This window comes from Diceros bicornis, chromosome 10 (genome assembly GCF_020826845.1).
Source record: "Diceros bicornis minor isolate mBicDic1 chromosome 10, mDicBic1.mat.cur, whole genome shotgun sequence".
NCBI lineage: Eukaryota > Metazoa > Chordata > Mammalia > Perissodactyla > Rhinocerotidae > Diceros > Diceros bicornis.
The window spans coordinates 47,267,282-47,292,814 of NC_080749.1; the positions used below are offsets into that span (position 1 = coordinate 47,267,282).

General features: G+C 35.0%; 1 protein-coding gene across 11 annotated transcripts in view; it reads right to left on the bottom strand.

The window, feature by feature from the left end:
- The window catches only part of LOC131410785 (sodium channel protein type 3 subunit alpha), an 80,879-nt gene that overhangs the window by 35,364 nt on the left and 19,982 nt on the right, over positions 1–25,533 (bottom strand). For 4 of the 11 annotated variants that reach the window (XM_058549144.1, XM_058549140.1, XM_058549145.1 and 1 more), the window contains exons 9-15: positions 25,221–25,427; positions 19,849–20,136; positions 13,467–13,811; positions 12,281–12,413; positions 10,667–10,905; positions 3,163–3,336; positions 1,832–2,188 (exon numbers count right to left, since the gene is read on the bottom strand). In XM_058549144.1, the coding sequence (XP_058405127.1) occupies positions 1,832–2,188; positions 3,163–3,336; positions 10,667–10,905; positions 12,281–12,413; positions 13,467–13,811; positions 19,849–20,136; positions 25,221–25,427 (1,743 nt within the window). Of the gene's footprint in view, positions 1–1,831; positions 2,189–3,162; positions 3,337–10,666; positions 10,906–12,280; positions 12,417–13,433; positions 13,812–19,848; positions 20,137–25,213; positions 25,428–25,533 lie in introns of all 11 variants that reach the window. The other 7 variants (XM_058549146.1, XM_058549147.1, XM_058549138.1 and 4 more) reach the window with 5 other exon arrangements.

Here is a 25,533-nt window from a genome sequence, read left to right on the forward strand (position 1 = left end):
TGTTGTATGTCATAGCTGCACATCCTTCTAGTTGCTGTATGTGGGACGCGGCCTCAGCATGGCCAGAGAAGCGGTGCGTCAGTGCGCGCCCAGGATCCGAACCCGGACCACCAGCAGCGGAGTGCACGCACTTAACCGCTAAGCCGCGGGGCCGGCCCTCAGACACCAAGTCTTAATCACACACTATTTAAAGGACCTACTATCTTCTACCTGCTTTACGGACAAAATGGCAAAGCAGAGCCTTTTCTTTCCTCCTAAGAAGGACAACAGGAAGCCAGAGCTTCTAAGATTTAAACTGTATCTACTCAGGGTTGCCAGTGAAAAGACAAAATCCCATTTTTATGGTTTTGGCCAATGAGAAAAAAAGAGATATTTTCACATTAGTCATTTTACCAGTTTGCCTAGGGAATGTCTAGCTTCATGTGTGTAAATAATGAATTTATTTAATTAATAGCCTGGTGATATGTATGAAAACAATATACTTGAAATACAAGTTTCTTTGTCTAATGGCCACTTTTATAACAGCAGAAATTTCTAAATGCGAATTATACAAGGTTGAACACATTTCCCATCAATGTGCTCTGAAATTTATGTGTCCAAATAGTTCAACAGATGGAGAAAAATCTAAAATTATTCCAAGGTTTAGGCTAGACCCATATAATGTAAATGATTTTTCTCTTCCCTTTTTTTGTGCAGAAAATACGAGGCAATCTTAAATCTCAGAGTATCATTGGAATACAAGGGGAAAAAAATTACCTAATTAACTGATAAAATGTGATTAATACAGGAATAAATCATTATAGCTGATGAAAAAGGAAATTTATTTATAGGAATATTTTAAACTTGAAATGGAGTCACTGAGTTTCAAAAAATGTTACTTGGTAGGAAGACCAAGAACCCCAGTTTGTTTCCTTATTTCTGTATCAGATTTTGTTCAGAATCTAGAGCTTCCTAATTTACTATTCTGAAAAAAATTGCATGTCTACAGGTATCCCACAAACATTCATTTTAGCAATCGCATTTGAATTTTACCTCTCAAAGGAAAGGTCCAGTATGATAGCATAAATAAATGCTTTGTCCACACATGATTGAGAAATTTAAGCAATAAAATGCATAAATATGCAAATTATGCTTTTACATTAGCGTTTTTAAGTCAGAGCTAAAAATAAGTCTTTTAACTTTGCTCAATGTCCGTACATATGAATAACTTAAACTGCAATAATTTATTTTCCTTTAATAAAGCAAATTCAGGGAAGAATTTATTTAGTCCCCTTCCAAGTCATTTGGATAATTACAACACATAGCTAAAATATAATGCTCTATTTCATTGAAATTTGTCTTTAAAATTTGGTAATATGAAATTTATGCCTCTGAGTAAGCAAACAATATGAACTATGAATGTGTAGAGAGCAATTTCAGTATAGAAGAGATAGTTGTATTTTTAGATTTACTGGAGATCTTTATCTTATCAAAATAATATTAGGATAAAAAAATAATTCAGGCCATAAAAATAATATTAGGATAAAGTTAGTCTTGATAAAAACATTTCTTTGAAGAAGAAAAACAAAGAAAAAAAGGAATATATGCGCCCAAACTTTCACAGATATACCTCATTTAATCCTCACATCAACCATAAGATTTCAGTTTTGTCATTCCAGTTTCATAGTTGGGGAACTTGAGCCTCAGAGAAGTTAAGTAACTTGTGCTAGTACTGGGTTTTGAGTCTAGACTACTGATGATAAAACCAGAGATGTGTCTACTGCATCAGGCCACCTTCCTAGCTACTGTCTGATCTTATTCTTAATTATGAGCATTTGTAATACATACATACCACAAGGTTTCCAATGACCATGACCAACATGAAAACAATAAGGCACATGGCTTGGCCGGCAACCTCCATACAGTCCCACATGGTCTCTATCCACTCTCCACACAGCACGCGGAACACAATCAGGAAGGAGTGAAAGAAGTCATTCATGTGCCAGCGTGGAAGTTGACAGTCACTGGAGATCTTGCAGACACATTCTTTGTAGCTCTTACCAAACAGCTGCATGCCAACCACAGCAAAGATGAAGACAATGATGGCCAACACCAAGGTGAGGTTACCCAGAGCCCCCACAGAATTGCCAATGATCTTAATTAGCATATTCAGGGTAGGCCAGGATTTTGCCAACTTGAAAACTCGAAGCTGTAATCAAGTGAAAAGATACTCTTAGTAGTAATCACAATATAATTTGGAAGTTAGTTAGACATGGTTTCATTAGTATGTGTTATTGTAGACCCACCTCTGAGGAATATAAAATCTCAAACCATACTAAAAAAATTCAAATCCAGAAAAAAAAGGTAATAATATTGGAACTGTAAATAAAATCATATCATTTAAATGAAAAAGTAAGAAAGGTAAAATATTTCAGAAGTGATTAAGACATTTCTGATTCACCAACAGATACGTCCATGAAAACAAATTAGTATTTTCATTAGTGACATTTGTGAATTTAGCAAACTAATGTCACCCCTAGACTATATTTTAGAGTAAAAAGAAATATTAAAATTATGAGATATATTTTTAATAGACACATAAAAGTAAAATAAACTAATTTAATAAAAAATTTATAGAAAGGCTTCCTTTCAATTTTAAAACAACACACATTTTACTTAATTTCCAATAGAATTTTACATATTTTTCAATAAAATTTTTTGCTATAATATCAAAAACGTTTGCTATACCATTGTTTAAAGTGCTAATGGTATCAAACATTTTCCCACAAATTTCTTCAAAATAATCCCCACTAATATAAGTAAGGTTGATAAAAAGCTAAGATTAATTGGGACCTAAAGATTTTATTAGCATTTCTTTACAGACTTTAAAGCAAAAAAGTTTTTTAATGAATTTAAAACATAATTTTAGAAGCACGTGTGTTTTTAAATGTGCCCTACATAGTTAATCATTATGAAATTATCCAACCATTTTTATCATTTTTAGAAAATAGTCACACACAGCTTTAAAGAGAATATTTATATATTTTCTTAGAATATCACATATATTGGTATAAATTTCAAATATCATTAAAAGTAAATAACTATATAAATACACATTGATTCACTTTCAAAATAAATGTTATGCCATGAAAGACAGCATATAAACATAGTCTATGCAGATACCAGTCTGAATGATCTCAGTACAGACAACCCCTCCACATTTGCCAGGCCAAGCTCCATCAAACTGAGGCTGACAATAATTCCATCAAAGATATTCCAGCCCTCTTGGAAATAATAATATGGGTCCATGGCAATGATCTTGAGAACCATTTCTGCTGTGAAGATCCCAGTGAAGACCTAATGTAAAGTAGAAGTCAGTACGTCACAAACATTGAAAAAATATTGACACTGCAAAAATCTGTAAAGGACATAGCTAAACTTTCAAGTGAAGAAATATGACAAATTGATACAAGTTTAGCATTTGTTTTCCAGGGGAATATTTTAAGTGGATTTTTTTTTTTTTTTTAACAAATCTGCTAGATTTCCAGGAAAATGTGCAGATTTTAAAACATTTCATCATCCACATTTTAAATCTGATACTAAATAATAGCTACTGCCCTTTTTGGACACTGTGCTTTTACCATAATCACAACCAATTTTTTTTTAGTATTATTTCATTAGAAACAAATCTGTATAGTATTGGAATTTACTAAAAAATTACTATTATTATTTGTGAGGAAGATTAGCCCTGAGCTAACATCCGATGCCAATCCTCCTCTTTTTTGATGAGGAAGATTGGCCCTGCTCTAACATCCGTGCCCATCTTCCTCTACTTTATATGGGACGCTGCCACAGCATGGCTTGACAAGCGGTGCATTGGTGTGCACCTGGGATCCGAACCGGCGAACCCTGGGCCACTGAAGCGGAGTGCGCGCACTTAACCGCTACACCACTGGGCCGGCCCCACTAAAAAATTATTTTAACTTTGGTAAAAACTATATTTTGTTCTTGATTTTTGGGTCTTTTTTAATGGACACCATCTTATTTCTATAATTTTATAAACATTCCTGAAACAAGAGTGAGTTTGCCACAAATGTTTTATAATCATGATTTCTGTATGCATGCCTCAGAATTAAGGTTAATGGATTAATAGAGCAAGGAACTGCAGATTTAATTGGAAGCAGCAGGAGAACATTCTCAGTATGCATACACCCATAATTAAGATTAACAAATTATTTGAGTAGTTGGATGAATGTCTCTTTGACAATAGAAAGAAAAACAATGAAACAAACTCAAAATTTGTTTTTTAACTCAAAATCACAGGCTAAGGGACCCAAGGACATGAAGTGTTATGAAATTACTCTTGCAAAAAATCTTTTAAAGCAATTCTTTTAATTAACTGTAGGTAAAAGCTGAATTTTATGACTTTATGCATTTAAAGTCAAGCTTACCATTTACCAAGGTAAATCAGTCTTTACCTTGAAGGAACTCTATCAAAGTAACAGTATCAAAATTATTTGTTTTTCTAAAGGATCATATTAATTAAAAGAAATCTTGATTTTCTCTTACAAATGTGTAAATGCAGCTAACATCTCATTTTCCCAATCACAGAAAGACCTAAGGAAATATCCATCCCAGAAAAAATAGCTTAACTGCAATTCATCATTCATTCATTCATTCACTCAAATAGAAATAAAATGCATTTCAAGCAAGCCTAGTACATGAAAATCCAGATATATGGTGGAATGCACACTGAAAAATGATTTTTTTCATATATCTCTTTAAATTTTTCAATTTAGGCCCTAAAAATCACTACGATTGTTTTTGGCACATTTTAGTCTAGGTTTAGCATGGTCAATGATTAAGAATTTTTAGAAGGTCTTTCTCATTCTAGCTAAGGTCAACCAAGCATACTGATTATGATGCCTATGTTTACATAATTTTAACGCTTCACCAAAAAATGCTAAGAACAGAAAGAACTGGCAACCTCTGGATATGTACAAGATTATACATATAATTCCAATGTATAGTTTATAAACATATTGAATGTTTATTGTTTAGACTTAGCCTAATTATATCTTGTGTTCTATAGAAGCTTATTGTCTTTTGAAATTTTGGATTATTGGCTTCTGTACCCATTCATTCATGCATTCCTAAAATATTGCTGAACATCTACTTCAACAGAGACATTGTGCTACGCTTTGAAAATAAAATAGTAATTAAGATATACAAACCTGACATTGCATAAACCATTGCATTTAGACTCATACATTTTTTTTTCCCAAAGCCCCAGTACATAGTTGTATATCCTAGTTGTAGGTCCTTCTAGTTCTTCTATGTGGGACGCCTCAGCACGGCTTGACTAGCGGTGAGTAGGTCTGCACCCAGGATCTGAACCGGTGAACCCTGGGCCGCCGAAGGGGAACATGGGAACTTAACCTCTGCAGCCACCAGACTGGCTCCTCATAAATTTCTATGGACAGTGAATTTATAGGCTTCCTAAGCCAGCTTCTTTAATGAGGAGATGTTTGGTGAAAAGTTCCTAATCTGTTCTACGTGGATGACACATGATAATTAGTAAAAGTGTAAGTGTTAAGGATGGAGATGAGAATCAGTCTAAGGAGTCTGGACAAAGAGTAAAGAAATTTGGAGCATTTGGAGTTGTTTTGGGGGGCACAGGGATTGGGATGATCAAACGTTGAAGTTAAGGTCTCGATTCAGGGATGGGAAGGTTTTCCTATTGAATATTTACTTAGAGAGGAAAGTTCCATTGATATAGATTACAAAGATAGAAAGGTTCATTATAAAGGCTGAAGTTCGCATATTGATCAGTACGCTCTACAGAACCTCTACTTGCCCAAACTGGCGTTCCATTCCTTTGTAGTGAACTTGATGTAACCGCAGCCTTCTCTTGCAATACTACTACTAGCCTCTTGTTTTATTGTTTTAGTTTTATTATTCCTGTGTCTTTTGGATATGCATCTTTAAATATTTGTTGTTGTTGTTGATTCTTTTTTTTTGGATGAAATTGAAATATACTTAAAAGTTGTGGGAAATCATTTGACATTTGTGATTGTCATTTTCCTCATCTGTCAAATGAGAATATTTATTGAGAGGATTTATCGAGTTGGTGTCTAAAATTTTTGGACTTTTATCTATATTGTATTGCTTAGCAAACTTTATTCAGAAATTGCTGTACACACAATTATCGTTGCACAAGAGCCTCATTAGAAGTTGTTCATTTGGAGACAACAAAGCATTATCATATCACACTAGGAAAGAAGTTAGATGGCAAAATAGCACTCCATTGATGCAAGAGGCCTCCCAGGTGAATTCTAGGATTTGACTCCCTAGTGCTTTATCTTTCAATAAACAAGAGCCATTTTTTTCCTTTAAAGAGTTATCATGTCCCTTTCCTGAGATTTTAAATTAATATCCTATGCCACACCATTTAATTAAAGTCATTTTGCTAATTGCGTTTCTTTAGACTTTTATTTGCAAATACCCTGTCAGATCCTTAGAACAGGTACCTTGTTCTAAGTTCCCTTCTGAGTCTAGCAGAATAAGGGGATATCTTGGACCCTTAATCACTGGTTACAATGACAGTTATAGTAAGAAATGTAACCAGTGTAGGACCTACAAATATCTGTCTCTATTCCCTGAATAAAGAGTTACGGGTTAATTGGAGATGTTTGCATGATGAAGAGGTTGTCTAACCTACTATGACTGATGGAAGATTTCTTGCTTATAGAATCCCTAAGGTGGGTGCATGGATTTTATAATGGTTAAACAAAATCAAAAACAAAAACCAAACAGAGCATCTTAGAGAAACTCAATAGAGATTTGAGATCTCTGGATACTCAAATTTGATCAATCTAATTAACAGAGAAGTGATGTAATTTTTGTATGCTCCAGAAGCAGGAAGCAAAAGGGGCACATTGATGTAAATAAAGACTGAAAATCTCACAACTGTTTTATGGGATATTATTTTGTTAGCAATTCAACCAAAACCTCTATGTCCTTATTTATAAGGCAGCATGCAATCACATGAGCAGTAGTAAACTAGCCCATAGAAATTCTAAATTTATTTAATGAGCAAACCATAAAATCCTCAGAAAATATGCAATGCAACCATCCAAGGTGTATACTATACTCCAAAGTCAGCTAAGTACCCATGATATAAGGAATATTCTCTCTTTCTCTCTCTCTGGTTTCTCTCTCTCTCTCTCTCTCTCTCTCTCTCTCTCTCTCTCTCTATACTATACACACACACACACACACACACACACAGATATATACAGTTATGCACCACATAATGATGTTTTGGTCAATGACACACCATATATACAATGGTGGTCCCATAAGATTAGTACCATGTAGTCTAGCTGTGTAGTAGGTTATACCATCTAGGTTTGTCTAAGTACACTCTATGATGTTTGCACAATCACAAAATCACCTAATGACACATTTCTCGGAACATATCCTGTCGTTAAGAGATGCATGACTGTATAATATATTATTTTTCATATATATAAATTTTATTATAAAGGTTGTTATGAGTATCAAATAAGCTATGAGAAATTAAACTATGAAATGCTTTATAGATATATTATTATTCTTAATAATTAGGAGCTTTCAGCCAATTGAAACAAAAGTCACTTTACACATTCTCTTATTCTTATGGTTAGAAATAGTTGAACTCAAGTCTGTTGCCTGTCGTCTACACTCTATCTTGATGAGCCTTGTTTCCTCAGCACTAACTTCAACTTACCAATGGTTCTACCACAAACAACCTACCAGTCATCAGTCTTCCACCCCACTTCCCTACCTCACTATCTCCATCACTACTCATAAAGTTATAGAATTTTAGAAGTGGGAGGGACAGGAAAAGTCATCTAGTCCAATGCATTTTACTCATGAGAAAACAGACCCAAAGATCTAAGTGACTTTTTCAAGACCACCCAGATATATAGCATGGGCACTTAGACTTGGACCCAGGTTTGGCACTTTAGTCTAGTGCTTTTCCCTTTGATCATCTTATAATCCAACCTCTCTTATCCTGTGATTCCATACTCAGTTACCTCAACATTGGAATTCTATAAAACCTCAATTTCCTGCTTAACTCTGGCAAATTTCCAAAATTTCTTCCTTCACTTGTTCAACTTCCCTAACTGTCCAGTATTCTGGGAAAAATAAAAGAGCTAGAGCAGAACTATTTTCCATCAATATTTCAAAGAAAGGTTAATAGCATATATAAGAGGAAGGAAATTGTTTATTGAGCCCACACTAGATGCCAGGCACAGTGCTAAGTGTTTTCACGTTACCTCATTCGACCGTCACAACAACTCTGGAAGATGGATATTATTATATCCGTTTCAATAATAGAAAACAAAGACTCAGATTTTTTATCAGACTTGTCCAGATGCTCCATTATTAGTAAGCATTGGCAACGAGGTCAAACCTAGTTCCACCTGACTTCATAGCTCGTGTTCTCTCATAAAAACATGCTACATAAAGCAGCCCCTTTGGATAGGAAACAACCAGTTGGCTATTCACTGAGTGACAGCTGTGGAAGATACAATAGAAAATGGGACATGACCTCTGTCATCAGGTAATTTATAATGGATTTGAAAACCCAGAATTATGATACAAGAAAATGTTTAATATTAAATCATGTTTTATTCACAAATGCATTAGGAGTTAAGAAAAGAGTGTTTAATATGGACTGAGTGTCATATTAGGGAAGACAGGGCTAGAATTGGACCTTGAAGAATATAAAGAATTAAAATGAGGTGATTTGAGTCAGAACACTCTGTGATGTGGAAAACAGTGAATTTTTCCCCCATATGTAAACATGTAAACATTTGTGTGGTACAGTGATAAGGCAGTTCTGGTGGGGCTGACAGTGGCTGACTAGGAAACAATGGACAACAAGATGTATAGGAAGAATGGCATCATATGGGGAGTCTTGAAAACCAGATAAGAGTGGTGAACCACAAATACAGACAATAGATACTTTAGCAAGGTGAAAGCATACTGAGTGCAGAGTACTGGAAATATTTTAATAGTAGCTAGAGGATTAAAAAAGAGATACCTTGAAAGAAGAAATAATGGGTCTTCGTATCCAATTGCATATAAGGAATAGAGGAAAAGTAAGTAAAAATAGCTTAAGATTTCTATCTTTGGAGCTGGAATGCCACCATTAGAGGTAAGACAAGACTGAAGTGAGATTGTTAGGACTTTCAATAAGCTAGGAAAGATGATCTTTCAGCTGTCACATATTGTGTTTAAAATTATCTTTGAGCAATGATCTATAACAGTTGGAAATATAGGACTGGAGCATAGCTTATACCACAAAAATAGATAAGTTCTAGAGTTGCTGAGTATATAAAAACATTGAGTGAAAAACATAGCCTTAAGAGGCATAAGAAGAGAAGTCGAGAAAAGGAGGCAGAGATGGAGTGATTGGAAAGACCAAGGAACAATCAGAAAAAAAAAATCAATATCACAGGTGCCAAAGATGAAGAAAATCTCAAGAATCTGGTGGGTGTTTTACTGAGTCAAATAATGGGGTGAAGTTGAGGTCATTTATTGGGGTGCACTTGTGTGCAACTATCTGCCCAGTATTCCCGTTCCTCCTTCATGCTCCGCCACCTGCATGATTCCTCAGGACTGCCATGTTTTCACATGATTCTACCCTCTGCCATGGCCGATTAAACCAGAGGTGAGAATCTGACTCTGGCTGTACTAAGCAGAGTCCTATCATGAGAGTCTTTGAACTGGAACTGAAAAAGAGATCCAGTCCTTCTCCAGTGCAGAGGTTAGAAGACGTAAAACCAGTGAGCTATGGCTGAGCGTGTTTCCTGACCTAGAGACAAAAGATGCAGTGAATGTTTAGGTTACATCCAAACCCTTGGTTAAAGCATTTCCTGAAGCTCAACTGCAAAATTACCCTTTACATGGTTTGGTAGTTCATCTTTTCTTTCCATTCCATGAGTCAGTCTTTTTTTTAACCCTTAAACTAGTTTGAGTTTGTTTCTGTCTTGTGCCCAAAAGGAAGGAATGATTAATAAACTATGTAAATCCTTTTCTTACTTCTTCATTCATTTCAATTTCTTCATGTGGATTTAGGAAGCAACGTACATGTCAGCACACACACAGGTTCCTGCTCTAGTAATTTGAACCAAAAGTATGGCTAAATTACAAATGCATTTTTACCAACTATTTCTTCTCTTATGTGAATATTGCTGAAGCATTTTATTAGGTAATTCGCTTTGAAACAACTATGCCCTCTTTTGTACAGAAATCAATCTTTGTGTATTTCCTTCAATGGACATGATTTCTTCAGAGGCTGGGTGTAATAAAACTGCATAGTTGTGGGCCAGAATTAGATCTCGTGGTTTCTCTAGACTATATTTCCAGTAAGAATGACAAAGATTTTAACACATTTACAACTGGTAAAACACCATGATCAATCAGCATGGACGTTGGTCAAAACAGTCAGCATCCATACCAGTTGAATTTTAGACCTTATTACTGAGATTCCCTGTAATATTCTTTTACATGTTTCTTCCTATGAAGAAAGAGGATATAATTTTTGGGTTCAACATAGCACAGATGGATTTCCTCTTTGGTCTATCTTCCCCATCCCTGCCAAAGGAAATAAGCAAACTTCAAATGAACTTACCAGGTTTCCTACAGTCAACACACTGCTAAACTGACCAGTCATTGGGTAGTGTTCCATGGCCATAAAGAGGGTGTTTAAGACAATGCAAATAGTGATGGCAAGATCAACAAATGGATCCATAACAATTAAATTCACAAGATGCTTTACTTTCAACCATGCATCACAGCAGTCCCAGATCAAGAACATATTGGCAAATCTATACCAGCATGGTGGACACTTCTGTCTAGATTCTTCAAGTTCTGGGGGAACAATAAAGAGCAAGAGTGGTAAATAACAATAAAAATGAATTATTATTGCTATAGATTATATATTATTTGATAAAATCGATGCTTCTACTTGAGGATGGAAGTTCATATTACTTAGCTTAAACTTGAGTGGACAATTTCATTAAATATTTTCACAAAATGTTCATTAAAAAGGTCATATAAATAGACTCTCTTCTTTAATTAAATGCACAAAATAAACACTTTGAATTGAATATTTTGGTTTGAACTAACTTCATTATCTAATAAGTAGATAATGCTTGATTAAATCTCTATATTCTCTTTATCAAAACAGAATTTTAAAATAAGCTTTACAGAAATATTAAATGTGTCAAACAATTATTGTTTCTTTTGAAAGTACCTTTTTAAGAACACTGTCTAAAGCTGTGATCCTTATTAATATGTGTGACCCATACTCTCCTCTGATTATCTCTACATCACCATTGATATTGCACACCATGAGAATGTAGTATGTCCTTGTTTTTAGTATAGATTCAGATTTAGTATAGAATCTACTTCTGTTATTCATATTTAGAATTTTAGCCTATTATATAAAAATGTTACTAGAAATTTTAATGAAACCTATTACAAAATAATTATTATCTGACTGTTCCGATCTCCCATACACCAATAGGACAAGATACAAATTGTGATTGATGTATCACAAAGAACATATGTTAGATATGATTTATATAATTGACTTATAAAATTGAAGTACCGATGCAGTACTAATTGCAGTACCAAACTTCAGGCAGTGGGGACTTATTTAATGAATGAACAAAGGAGTAATAGTTGCTGCCCATTCCTGTGTGTCAAAATCAACAAACATTTGTGTCAGCTGTCCTTTGGAGGAGTGTATTGGTTTCTGTATGTGTGGAAGATGGAGGAGAGATCTTTTTCAGGGTCCCTGCTGAAGGGGAGCACAGGTTTTGATTTGTCCAACTCATTCATATGCCTCACTCAACCCCATCACCACTTCCATGCCTGGAGAACAGACCAAAGCTTGAAAGAGATGTTTCCTTATTCTTCTACACACCAAGATTTAAAAAGGGAAGTATTTACTGTAATTGCTTAAGGATAATGTAACATAAGGATAAATCCTCACTGATATCAAATATCAAGTGGTAAAATATCACACTGCAGATAAGATAAGGACCCAAGGCAAAAAGAGATAAAGACAATATTAGTTTTTGTAATCAATGTGATAATAATGTATTACACATGTCATCTACTTAGGTCTATTATACAGTTCTGATCTTGGGTAATTGACTTTGAAATTTTTTGGGAAGAAGGAATAGTTCCACAAAGCATATGACCATAGAAAGCTGACATCCCATGGTCTACTTCTTACCCTCCATTGTGTTGGTCAGGATACTGGCTATGCTCACGGCTCTTTGCCTTCCAGAGGAATCCTCTAGCATCTCCATTGAAATCTGGTAAGAACTTAGCCTTCTCTTTCTGACTTCCGTTTCAGTGGTGGTGCCCTGCAAACCAAATACTGATGGCTCAAACCACCCTTTTCAATGAATAATACAACACCACATAGCATTTATTTGGCAAATCATGCTACATGCAATTTTTCCAGGTAACAATTTTCAAGTAATAATAAAATATTGAGTTTATTATTAAGCTATAAACATTTAAAAAATTATTGCAGGTGATACCCTTTAACAAGAATTCACCAGTGAGATGCAATCGTATAGGGCAATTATGTTGCAGAAATATTTTAATTAACCTGTTGGAATTTTCCAGGAAAATTTTCATAAGCATGCTAAAGTCATATATTTTTTCATTTCAATCAAATGCAAATTATTTTTCAGCTTATCTCAATGATTAATAATCAGATCAATCTTCCCCCAAAACAAATAATAGGATGATATATTTCCAACGTTGAATTGTTTTCTTTGAGGCTACATTGACAATATTGACATATATTGGCCCATATATATGGGCCAATTTTTTTCATGCACAAACACAGATGTACAATGAAATGTGTGTGCTTTCCTGAGATTTCTTTAATTACTTCTTTATGCTATCCTATAAGAAATCAAAATAATTTAGAATCATTTTAATAGACATCCAAACATTTTAGAGTCTCTGTAATATTGACAGTTATATGAAAACTGCCTATTATCAATAAATTGGTCATTTCAATGTTTAATTTTAAGTATATGAAATTTCCAGGATACGAATAGATAATTACACAATTCTGGGTGAACATATATCTATAATAATGATTTGGCCGTCAAAGTGCCCATTATTTTGTGTTGATATCTCTACAGAATTTGCAGGTGTGTGTTTCATCCCAGACTCTAAAAACTGAGCTCTCTTAACCTAAAGAATCTGAAAGCTAATGGTCCCATACAATTCAATGGGTTCTAAAGATTCTATTGTTTTCCATTAATAAATCATATATTATTTTTAAGGACTTTCATTTTGGGGAAGCAGGATGGTGTAACAGGCTAAATTGCCCAGGCCTTGATTATTTCAAATTGGTGTAAAATGTCAGCAGTAGCTAACTGATTATCTATTATCACCTCTGGCAGAAGTCCAGAAAGTGAGGTTAGAGCTGATGGTCCACCCACCAAGGAAACCACACCATTGCAATCCACAGTGCTGTGCATCTTCCCATTTGCTGGAAGCCCTGGCACCATCCTGGATGACATACTGGCCTGACTAACGTTACTGTTGCGTCGCTCTCCATGTCTGTGCGGCACAAACAGTGAATCTCTCCTGCTCTCGCTGTCTTCAAATGTGCTGTGCTCATCATCAGCAAAGTCATTTTCAGAACCAACGTCCTTTGCCCGACCTCTGAAGCTGAAAATGCTTGTTTTGCTATTGCGTCGTGGGGAAAACAGGGAGCCACGGATACTTAACAGAGACTGAGGAGAGAGCAAGGGAAAAAGGGATTGGACAATTATTTAATAAAAGTCTTAATACAGCAGAATCTATTTGCTTTTGTGTTAGAATAGTTTTACTCTTAAACACAGGTAACAAAATTTAAAGAGAACAAATATATTTTCGTATTTTTATTAAGGACCACAATGCAAATTAAAATATAAAGAGTGTTTTTCTGATTAATAAACCTGGTTTGCAATTTACTAAGTGCACAACCACTTCATTTAACCTTCACTCTAGTATTGTGAAGTGGATTTGGTTATCATAATTTTGTTATAGGTGCAGAACCTGATGCTGGAGAGGATAAATTATTCTTTTTGGTGCAAGTGGTGGTTAAACAACTGGTAGGTGGTTTTCACCACTAAACACCATGATCTGAAGGGCAGGCAAGTTGGAAAATAAATTCTGGTTCAAGTGAGACTGTTCCCTCACATTTAAAATATTTTAACCAAATATTTTACTTCTCGATAATGATTTAGAAACAAAACCATTATCTCCCTGTTCTCTTCTTTTAGATTCTAAAACAAAATTAGTTTACTGTTTTTCTGGACTTGTTTGTCTCTATCCACATGGAAATAAAAGTCACGAAACTTACCTATGATGCCGTCTTTCCAAATTTGCTAACAATTTTCCAAATGGCTACAAATGATTCACCTTATTTGAGAGAATGTGTATCATAACAAACACAACAGAGAATTCTTAAACTGCTATATAAATTACTATTCTTATTTAAAATTTAACACTAGCTTAGGGCCGGCCCCGTGGCTTAGCGGTTAAGTGCGCCCGCGCTCCGCTACTGGCTGCCCGGTTCGGATCCCGGGTGCGCACCGACACACCGCTTCTCTAGCCATGCTGAGGCTGAGTCCCACATACAGCAACTAGAAGGATGTACAGCTATGACACACAACTATCTACTGGGGCTTTGGGGGAAAAAAAAAAGGAGGAGGATTGGCAATAGATGTTAGCTCAGAGCCGCTCTTCCTCAGCAAAAAGAGGAGGATTAGCATGCATGTTAGCTCAGGGCTGATCTTTCTCACAAAAAAAAGAAAAAAAAAATTAATTAAAATTTAACACTAGCTTGAAATAGCAAGACATATATACATGACTTTACCAAAGAGGGTGATATAGAAGGCAGCTTATCCTTCTGATCTCACTTTAATTTTATTAAAAAGAACTGGATGATTCAAAAACTTTTTTTATTATATATATTCACAAATAAATCAAGTAAACAGTTTCTGATACTGGCAAATGAGGATTTAGCATGAAGTCCCTTCTTTCACTTTTTGGATGGATTTTAAACCAGTATCACCAAATCATTCTGTGTTTATTCTAGCCTTGGTGATAGTTTTAAAAAACATCTGTATTGAGTCTGCAGAATCTCTGTTTACTCCCCTCGTCATTAACAATGACATTCCTCATTGCTTCCCTGCTTCATCTCTCATGACCTCTCCTACGTTTCTTCGTAGAAGGGTAATAGATACATACATACATACATACACATACATATGCATACATAACCATATGCCAACAGTCAACACACCTGGACCTTCCCTTTCTTCCTCCAAGTTTCAGTCTAAACCAAATAAAATAATTTTAGTGGAAAAAAAATAAGAAAGACAGACTCTATCAAATTTACTTTTGGTCCCTCTGCCTAATTAGGTCATGCTGATTTTCTTAGGCCCCATTTTTAGCTTTATTTTTCTGGCTTTTCCCACACTGCAAAGGACAAGAATAATCTTTGTTGCCCTCTGTCTCAGTGATGTTCTGGAAAGACGTTATTCATTAAGGAAAGTGCTGTTCCTTTGGATTTGATTAGAATAGTCACAGGAGCTACTGGCTATCCAGCTTGTCCAACCTGAGACTGTCTAGATGACACTCAGTTCGTGCAGCAGGTCTGGCTACCCAACGTCCGATAGCAGTTGGACTGGTTTTACACCCATCAACATGATCAAGAAATGAGACTTTGTGAAGACATTAATTCAGCCCCAAGTAATAATGTTAATGTTTTAATCTCCTCAGACTTAATTTATCAATATAATATTGGTTACGTCCAGATTTGTGTTTTGAAACTTTAGTGTGTATTTTTAGGTCTCAGCTTTTTGGAATTGGGATTCAGTAAGTAGAGGGTAGGACTCTGGAATCTGAATATTCAGCACGCATTCCAGGTGATACTAATACAGATGGACTTCAGCCTACACTCAGAGGAATACTGTGTTTTACATTAATCCCTAGGATGGTTCAATCTTAATATACCTATGTTCAGAGACTGTCTTTGGAAACTGAAATCTGTCTACATGATATTTGTTGGGAGTATGTGGTATGTGTGTACGTCCATAATGTATCTGGTACATGCCTTTAATTTGCATGGTTTTATGTCGGGGTGTTTTCAAAGGCGTTCCAGATCTTTGAGTTTGTTTGAAACTTCTATTCACTCTTTGGAAAGTATAATAATGGGTGTGAGCACAGCTTTCAAGGCAACAGAGACTGAAAAAGAAGATAACAAAAATAGTATTCAGGGAAAAGAAACCAAAAATAACACACTAGAAGATGCAGCAGAGTGGAGGGAATACCCACAGCTGTGGCAGACTTTTCTCTAGGGAAAACAAGCTTTTATGCTTTAGGGACCAAAAGGCCATTTTTCTCTGTCTCAGTCATGCCAAAACACAAATCCCAGGTATCTTTTTTTTTCTTTTTGCCTTCTTGTTCCAAGAAGGTAAATATGAATTCTTTTTCTTCATTTTCAATAACAAAAGGGAAAATAGATGAAATTAGGTCTGTAAGACACAATCCTGCATATAGAGATTGAACTTGAAGTGGATTGGGCAAAGTCCAGATGGATGATGATGCAAGGAATTTGAAGATGTTCTAGCTGAAACACGTAAAGTGAGTTAAATGTATATACCTTATCGATGTCTTCAATAAGTCAACAACTACACTTGGTTCTAGCTACAAAGCTTCAACTTTAAAATAAATTGTCCAGTGTGTCCAAACAAGATAGATAAAATCTCTGGGAGGATTCACTTTCCATTGCACACCTTTAAATACTTTTTCATTTTGTACTATGAACATGTATTATTTACTTAAAAATAAAATAATTCAATAAATGTAAAATAATATTTAAAATTTATGTTAGTAGAGAGCAGGTTACCCATAATTTATGGTTTCTCTGCCTTGGTATTTTTAGAAGATACATTTGTTTTGAACAGTATGTCCTGTCCATCTTTTGCTTCCTGTCCCCACTACCTTCACTGGTTCTCTTTTCCTATCAGACAGAGTCCTTGTTTGTTCACACAGCCAGAAATTGTAAATTTCTTCTGGTTTTTTTGGGTTTTTTTTGTTTTTTTGGTGAGGAAGACTGGCCCTGAGCTAACATCTGTTGCCAATCTTCCTATTTTGGCTTGAGGAAGATTGTCCCTGAGCTAACATCTGTGCCAGTCTTCCTCTATTTTGTATGTGGGACACCACCACAGCATGGCTTGATGAGTGGTGTATAGGCCCACACCTGGGATCTGAACCAGCGAACCCCGGGCCGCCGAAGCAGAGTACGCGAACTTAACTACTAGGCCAGCCCCCAACTTCTGGTATATTTTTGCTTGTGAGTTGTGTTAATGCTTTCTGCCTGTTTTTACTGGGATATGTAAATATCAATGTTAATGGGCTATTTCTTTTACTTTTGAAGGATCTACCATCTATCTATCCATCTACCCACCCACTTATTTAGCTATCTTGCTATCTCTCTATCTATAAATATAGAATGAACTGCATATAATATGTGTATATTGATTCTGTTTTTAGTATTTAAACTCTGGCCGTCAACTCACTTTCCTCTGCTATTGGTTCTCCATGGTTCACTCAACGCAGGCCTCCTGGCTGCTCCTGGAGCATTCCAGGCACACTGTCACATCAGCGCCTTACACTCGCTCTTCCCTGAGCCTGCAGTGCTCTTCCCCGAGATAGCCTCTGGCCTCACTGCCTCTAAATCTTTGCTGAAATGTCTCCTTTATGGTGAGGCCTTCCCAAACTACTCTTTTTAAAATTTTTACCTCCCGTTGGTGTTCCTGATCCCCTTTTCCTGCTTTATTTGTTTTTTCCCATAGCACTTAGCACCTTTTAACATAGTCCATAACTTATTTATCTTGTTTATTGTCTGTCTCCTCCTGTAGTATAAAGTTTCCTGAGGTCAGTGAACTGTATCTTTTTTGTTCATTGAGGAATTTTCAGCATCTAGAACTATTTCTGCCACATAGTAGGTGATCAATAAATATTTGTTGATTTACTAATTAATCCACAAGTTTTTATTTGATCACAGTGATGAAACGATGGAAATAATACTATTTTCAAAAACACACAAATATGTTCATGTAAATATTGCTACTATGCATATACATTTGTGAGTAATTGAAACTGCTCAAAAGTTTTTAGTTTCCCTCATTTGGAATTCATTCACCCACTTGAACTTAAGAAGAGCTTTACTATTTGTCACATAAGTTTTCTATATATTGCTTAATTCCCCACAACTCTTTAAGGTGGACATTATTACCCCATTTTACAGAAATCTTACAAAGTACAAGTGACTCAACCAAAGTCACAGAACTAATTTGGAGTTGAGATATGAACACAAGCTTTTGTGACATCAATCATTATGCTATCATGTCAAATACTCCTAATCCTCATGACTCCAAATAGTCTTAATAATGCTAAAATATCAAGAGTGACAGTTTAAGCCAAAAAAATCTGGTCCGAGAAACTAACTTGCTCTACAGAGCTTCAAGTTAATCCCAAATGTGTTATACTGATTTAATATCATACTTTATGTCTGTATAATGCAAGATAGTAATTGGATCTCTTGACACTGGCATTATCTATAGGAAAATGGTTTTTATCTTACAACTTTTTGTGTGTGCATATCTATTTTGTCTTACTATGAGAATTCAAGTTTTAGGTTATTAATGTAGAGTTTGTTTCTTTTAAAACATTTTATTTACATATTCAATATAAATTATAAAATAAACACCCATTGATAACTTACATATGCCCTTTCCTCCCAATCATGAGCTAATACCGTACTGAATTTTGTGTTTATCACTCTAATTTTTTTTTTAAGTTTTTGTTCTTTATAAGAAGGCTATCAGGCGTCTTGGTTGATGTACAGTTTTTTGCTTTAGCTTAATTTTATAGAGTGTCTCTCAAAGCTTTATCTTCAGAGTATAATTCTGACTCAGATTAATATGATTAGAAGAGTTAATAATTCATAGCACATGAAATTCTAATGGAACCAAATAGTGTTCAAAGCCATATTGTACTTATCACAGATTTCATAACTATTTACTCTTTATATTATGCAACCAATAAAACTTAAAGAGTTGAAACTATTTTCCCTCTTTGACTTGAAAATATGCTGAAGAATTGGGTAGTTGGCCTTAAATCAGAGAAGATACAGATTATTTCAGTTTAGTTCTCTTCAAGAGCATTTAGGTCATAATTTCATTCTAATGTATCATAGCATGACACCATATCAGCATATGGAGACTCACAACAGTAGTGTTCTCACATCAAAAGATAAAGGCAAAATCCAGACATTTCTTTTCAAAATTCATATGGATGTTGCAATCACAACCTCAGACAATAAAGGCAGAAACCCATATGCAAAGAAGATAAGTTCATTTGAGGTCTCAAAATGGAAAATGTAAACAAGAGATTGCAAAACCGTCTCACTGAAGAGAAAAGTCTGATGGGTTTCACCTTCCCCCTACCAAAAAAAAAAGGCAGATTAAGAAATGTGTTCTCACAATAGTGCAATGTTTAAAGCTGATGACCTTAAATTAAAAGTTATTAATGGTTTAATAAAAGTCCCTTTTAAAGGCACAAATTTATAATACAAATTTAAATAACTATATTAAGCATTAGTTCCCTGTCCCTCATTTAAATCAGATATTACAAAAAATATATCAAACAAAATACAGCAGTTACAAAGCAATAGCAGTGACAAGACAAACTGGAGCACTTAGTAGAAAACCATACCTGATGAGGGGAGTAGAATTTCTTGTCACTGGTCAGTCGGTTTCCATCCATGGAGAAAAGGAAGCTTCTTCTTTTGACGCTGTCTTCAGATTCAGATTTGGGAAACCTGTCTCCCTCTCCTTTGTTTCCTTCAAGATGCTCCCTCTGTCTTCTTTTCTTCCTTCGGTTCCTCCACTCCTTAGCACTTTTGGAGCTTAACTTTGATGCTTCGGAAGAACTTTCCAAAAGCTCTCCTAACCCACCTATTCCACTGAAATCTCTTGAAGCGGCTGATGCTGCTGCAACTGCCTGTTTAAAACAAAGCCAGGCACGATTTAGAACACGGAACTTTGAAAACAGTTGACTATGGTGCAAACGTTTTCCTCTAAGACTACTAACTATATATGAAAATTCTGCCTTCTGATCATGGCATTGTGTTTTACTACAAGACAGTTTACCTAATAATGACATAATTTTAAACAGTATAGAGCCATATGCTAGCCTATGCATTAAGGCAAGAAGAGTCTGGTTTGGCACATCTCCCAGAGAGTGTTTTTTTTTAATTAAACTGTTGAGATTAGCTTCATTTCAGAAGCCAATTGCTCTCTTAAAATATATTCTACACTTTGAAAGCAAATGTTCTCTTGGTAGTGGTTGCTGGTGTGATTACTATCCCAATTCCATCCATAGGCTTGTTCCTCCCATATATGATTGTGAACAACTGAGTTGTACTTTTTCCCTCTAAATCTAGGACAAAAGACTTTTTCTTTTCTTTTTCTGTGAACTCAAAGCATTTTAAGTTTCTACTACTTTACCTTTGGGTGGAAATAGTGGGAATATATTGGCTAGTTTATCCCCCTCTTTCATTTGAATTACATTTAGTACTATAGTTCACATCCCTGGGGTCACATTAATCCCAGATATTAACATGATTAATTTATTACACAGCACTTTTAGTTTTAAATTTTTAAATGCTTATAAATTATTTATTATTATTATTATAAATAATAACAAATGATTAACATATCAATCAATAAGTACCTAAAATAATCATTCAAGGGATTGTGAGAACTTTTTCAAATATTTTCTATCCATATTTCAGCACTAAGTATACATAAGCATTTTGAATTTCTGTACCTACTACAGAAACACAGCCAGCTCTGAGGTGAAACATGGCAAATGTTTTGTATTTTCATTAATATGAATAGTATTTTTAGACTGGAAATGATCTAACTGCGACTAGAGAGGATATGAAACAACAATATAGTGCATATCAAAGCTGAGTTCTCATGTATATTCCTGTTTTTAAACATATCACAGAAATGGAAATGATTGAATTATGAGGATGTTGGCTCAACTCTTTACATATGTTATTTCTGAATGCAAACAACTCTAAATTATCTACCATTTTATTCTATTTTCTCCACTATACTATAAGCTAGATAGGAATATGTTTTTGTGCACATTCCCTCGTATGCAACTGACATAAAAAGGTTTCAGTAAATGTTTGGTGAATAAAGATGAAAAAAGGCATCATGCTGTCCATGATTTCAGACACTGGGTTGGGGGTGGGGGAAGAACAAGACATACTTAGACTTGCATTTTCAAGATCTCATAAAAGACTATGTGTCAGAATGGTCTATATAACAGAGACGTATTTTAGGAAAGAATGAAGATGAAACCCATTTATAACGCTTTGACAGCACGTTGTGCTTTCTGTTTCTTCCTTCCTGAGAAGGAGCAAACCCTCCTAAGTGGTTTCCATTTCTGAATCTCGTCTCAACTAAAATTTTAAAAAAAGATTTAGACCTAACGGTGCTGTGATACAAATTCTCTAGGATTAATTTGACCCCAGGGATGGGAACCATAGTACTACATAGAGTACTAAATATATGTGTTGGGCTAAGCAACACATAAAATGTAACACAGATATTTGTTTATATTGAATACTGATGGTGCTCAGGGCAAGCTGCCCCAGGAAGCACCACTCTGGTATGCGGATTATTTCGAGCTGAAGACAATAAGGACATTTGACCTCCCCCACTAACTGCCTAAAGAATCTGACATGGTGGCTCATTCCTGGAACAGATCTTCTATCATGATGGCTATAAAGATAATGTAAAATAGATGTTACAATGGGAGGGGCACCAAGCCCCTTTTATCAAAAAACTCTATCTATCTCTCCCTGACCACATTATCTATAGATGACCCTGAAAAGAATTGTCCTCCTGCCCTCTGAAGTCCCAGGCCACTACCCACCCCCAACACGCTCCTCGTCTTTAGCTGCAATACTTAAGCAAGCAGCTTAGACAGAGGGACGAGTTGCTCATTTCTGAGTTTCTCCCATGTATACATGTTATTAAACTTGGTATTATTTTCTCCTGCTAACCTGTCTTGTTGATTATTTGGCCAGCCAGAAGAACCTTAAGGGAAAGGGCAGAGGGAGATTCTCCCTCTTCCCCCGACAATACTATATTCATTAAAGAAACGCAGATCTAAGACTCAATATAAGACAATGCCCAGCATTTAAATGAAACATTAATTCAGAATTTGGATAGTTATAGAATTGTATATAGTCAGATAGCCAGATTTTTTAATTGAATTCTTGATCATCAATATCACTTCTAATATCATTAATGATGAAAGATAAGAAATATTAAGAGCCCTTTATAAAATGAATAAGTTTAATAATATAAATATGTGTAAAGAAAAGTGAATAAATGAAGCACTTATCTGTAGCAAGTTAAATATAGTTGCATAATGCTTGATACATAAGAGATACCACTTGTTGAAAGAACGAATATACATATATTCCTTTTTATCCAAATAAAGCCCTTAATTCTCCACTCCACTTTGTATAGACAGAAACATGCAACACACAGTGCCAATCATGTATTGACTAGTTTCCTTTGTTAGAAACAAAGGAAGCGGTGGTAGTATTCCCTTGCCATAATACTGAAACTCATGTTCATTTAAATCACTTCCGGAATTTGTTTTGCATAAGTCACGATTTCCCTACCTATTCTAGGTAACAGTTCGAATAGCTCAAAACCAAAACAGATTTCTAAGACAACAATGGTAACCTCCGACACAACACATTTTCTGTGTCACTCATCAACTCAAATCTGTCACTTGTTCCACTTCCAGTGATTTGCCGATTCCCTTAAAGGCAGATGTTTCCTGTCACCTCCCATGTCTGTGTACCTGTTTATACCCGGCTCTGTGACATGGCCAACGTCCTGCTTACTTAGACTGTGTTACTTTCACAACCAGCTTGCTGAATTCCTCTTGTAACAAATAACAAATATGTGCTTAATATTTACACAAGGAATAACATTTTATTCTTCATATGATATTTCTGTGTGATTCAAAATAGGCTCTATAACTCATCGTATCTGTATATCCTTAAAAAATAGAACCATATAACTACATGTGTTTATCCTTCATTTTAAACATAAAATCCAGTTTCAAAATCCTATTCAAAACCACAAGACATCAACTATACCTGTTTTGATTCTACTCCTAATTAGACTGGATCTCTGAAATGCCACTATTTCTGATTTTTCCCAAAGCTTACTCATAAATTCTTCGTATCAGACCAATATACCCTGCTATGGGATATGTTATGCTGGGCACTATTGGACATTTAAAGATCACAAATTAAATGCCAAACACAGTTATGATGATCTAGGACAAAATATTTGTTTCTTTGTCAGGTTTTGTCTTTCTCTATCTTTTAAAGTTGCACTTGATTTGTGAGTCCATTAAGCTGAATGTGTCATTTTTTTCATATCTAAACAATGACTAGCACTAGCAGGTCCCTCAATACATATTAAATAAAAATGGAAGTGATGCTAGGCTTCATGAAGCCATTGACTAGATAGTTGCTTTGAAGAGTCACAGGCGGTTAGCAAGACTCCAGTTACACTGGAGCATCATAGGTGGACTAAGTTTCCCTCTCCCTCTCTGCCTCCAATCCCCTCCTCTGCTTCAACATTGTCTATTTACTGGTCATTGTTACCTGTGTTGTCAATAAGGAACTAAAGTTGGTTTGGTCCTGTGTCATCCCGGTCGGTATTAACACACTGGGATCATTACCCTGAGATCAGTTTAAATTTTTGTGTGTATGAGGATAAAGTTGAATCAAATAATGATTTGATCGCTGGAATCCAATAACTGACCTTTAAGTGAAAAAAACTGACATCTTTTAGCTGACCTAATTAGGATAGAGATAATTAGGTTCTTTAAACTTCTATTAGACATACGGCACTTTTACTTCTAAATTAAATAGATTATACTCTTTTAATTGATGCCATATTTTACCCTAAAGTGGCTGAATTTCAGAATACATTCTTACTCCTGCACTGTGTGTCTGTGTAGTATTTTCAATCCCATTGCTTTGTCTATTTTTATAAATGATAATAAAATAATCCAATACTTTAAATTACAATTATACAGAATCCATAAATACTATTTCCTATAACATTTACTTAAAACTTTGAAATAAAGAAATTCTTTGCCCTATAAATAGCTATTTTATTTCATTATCTTACAAATGTGTTTTATTTATGGTTACCTGAGATAAACTCTTAAATACTTGAAATATAGTAAAACTTTCTGGCAAACATAACATATATTTTATAAGATTTTCAAGTATCTCCAAATTTATTAATAGCTTTCCTTATAAAATCAATAAAATACAACCACATTATTTACTCTGTACCCAATGGTAAGATGAAAATAGCAAAGCCAGCATGTTTAATGCTAAGTATATGGTTATACTTATATAGCCAGCTAGGTAACCAGCTAAGCAATTCATTGTCAAATCCCTGTCTCACCAAAAAATGCCTCAAAAAAGGAGCTAATGCTATATGTTGTGCATCTTCAGAGTAACTCATCTTTCAGAATTATTAAAAACTTAACTTTTGAACCTACAAATTTTAAGGATATACTATCATTCAAATAATGCTTCAAATATATGGAATCATCCATCAGAAAAAAACACTCACTATGGATCAAAAGTCACAATGTATGAAAATTGTTTGGACTTCTGCTTCTGGCCAAGATATAGTAACAGGGATCAGATTTGCTCTCCTTCCTCAAATAATCAACGAAACAGACAAAATACATGTAACAATGGTTTTGAAGACACTGCATGAATGGAGTATTGGATACAATATTCAGAAGAACCTTCAATCAGTAGTAGGGAATAATTGGCCTTAGACTAAATGCCACTCTCGTTCTACCTAATGAATCTTCCAAGATTTGAAGATGCAAAAGAATCAAACTGTTTATATGTAATATAACTATGTCCTCAAACAAGGATTGATAATAATAATAGTAATAATAATAACAGTAATAATAATAAAGCTTTGCTTATTTTCACTCAGTACCTGAGCTTCTTCCTGTTGCTTTTTAAGCTGTTCGAGCATCTGCTGAAATTCGGCCTCTTTCTGTTCTGCCTCTTCCAGGGTGGCCTGATTCTGTTCCTCATAGGCCATGGCTACTACTGCCAGGATCAAATTCACCAAATAAAAAGAGCCCAAGAAAATCACCAGGACAAAAAATATCATGTATGTTTTTCCAGCAGCACGTAACGTCTGGGGGAAAAAGGAATAATTTCATCAGTATTTTATATGTTGTTCCCAAATAAAGATCTGATTACCATAGTTAGATAGTCAGGAGATGAATGCTTTTTAGCATCCA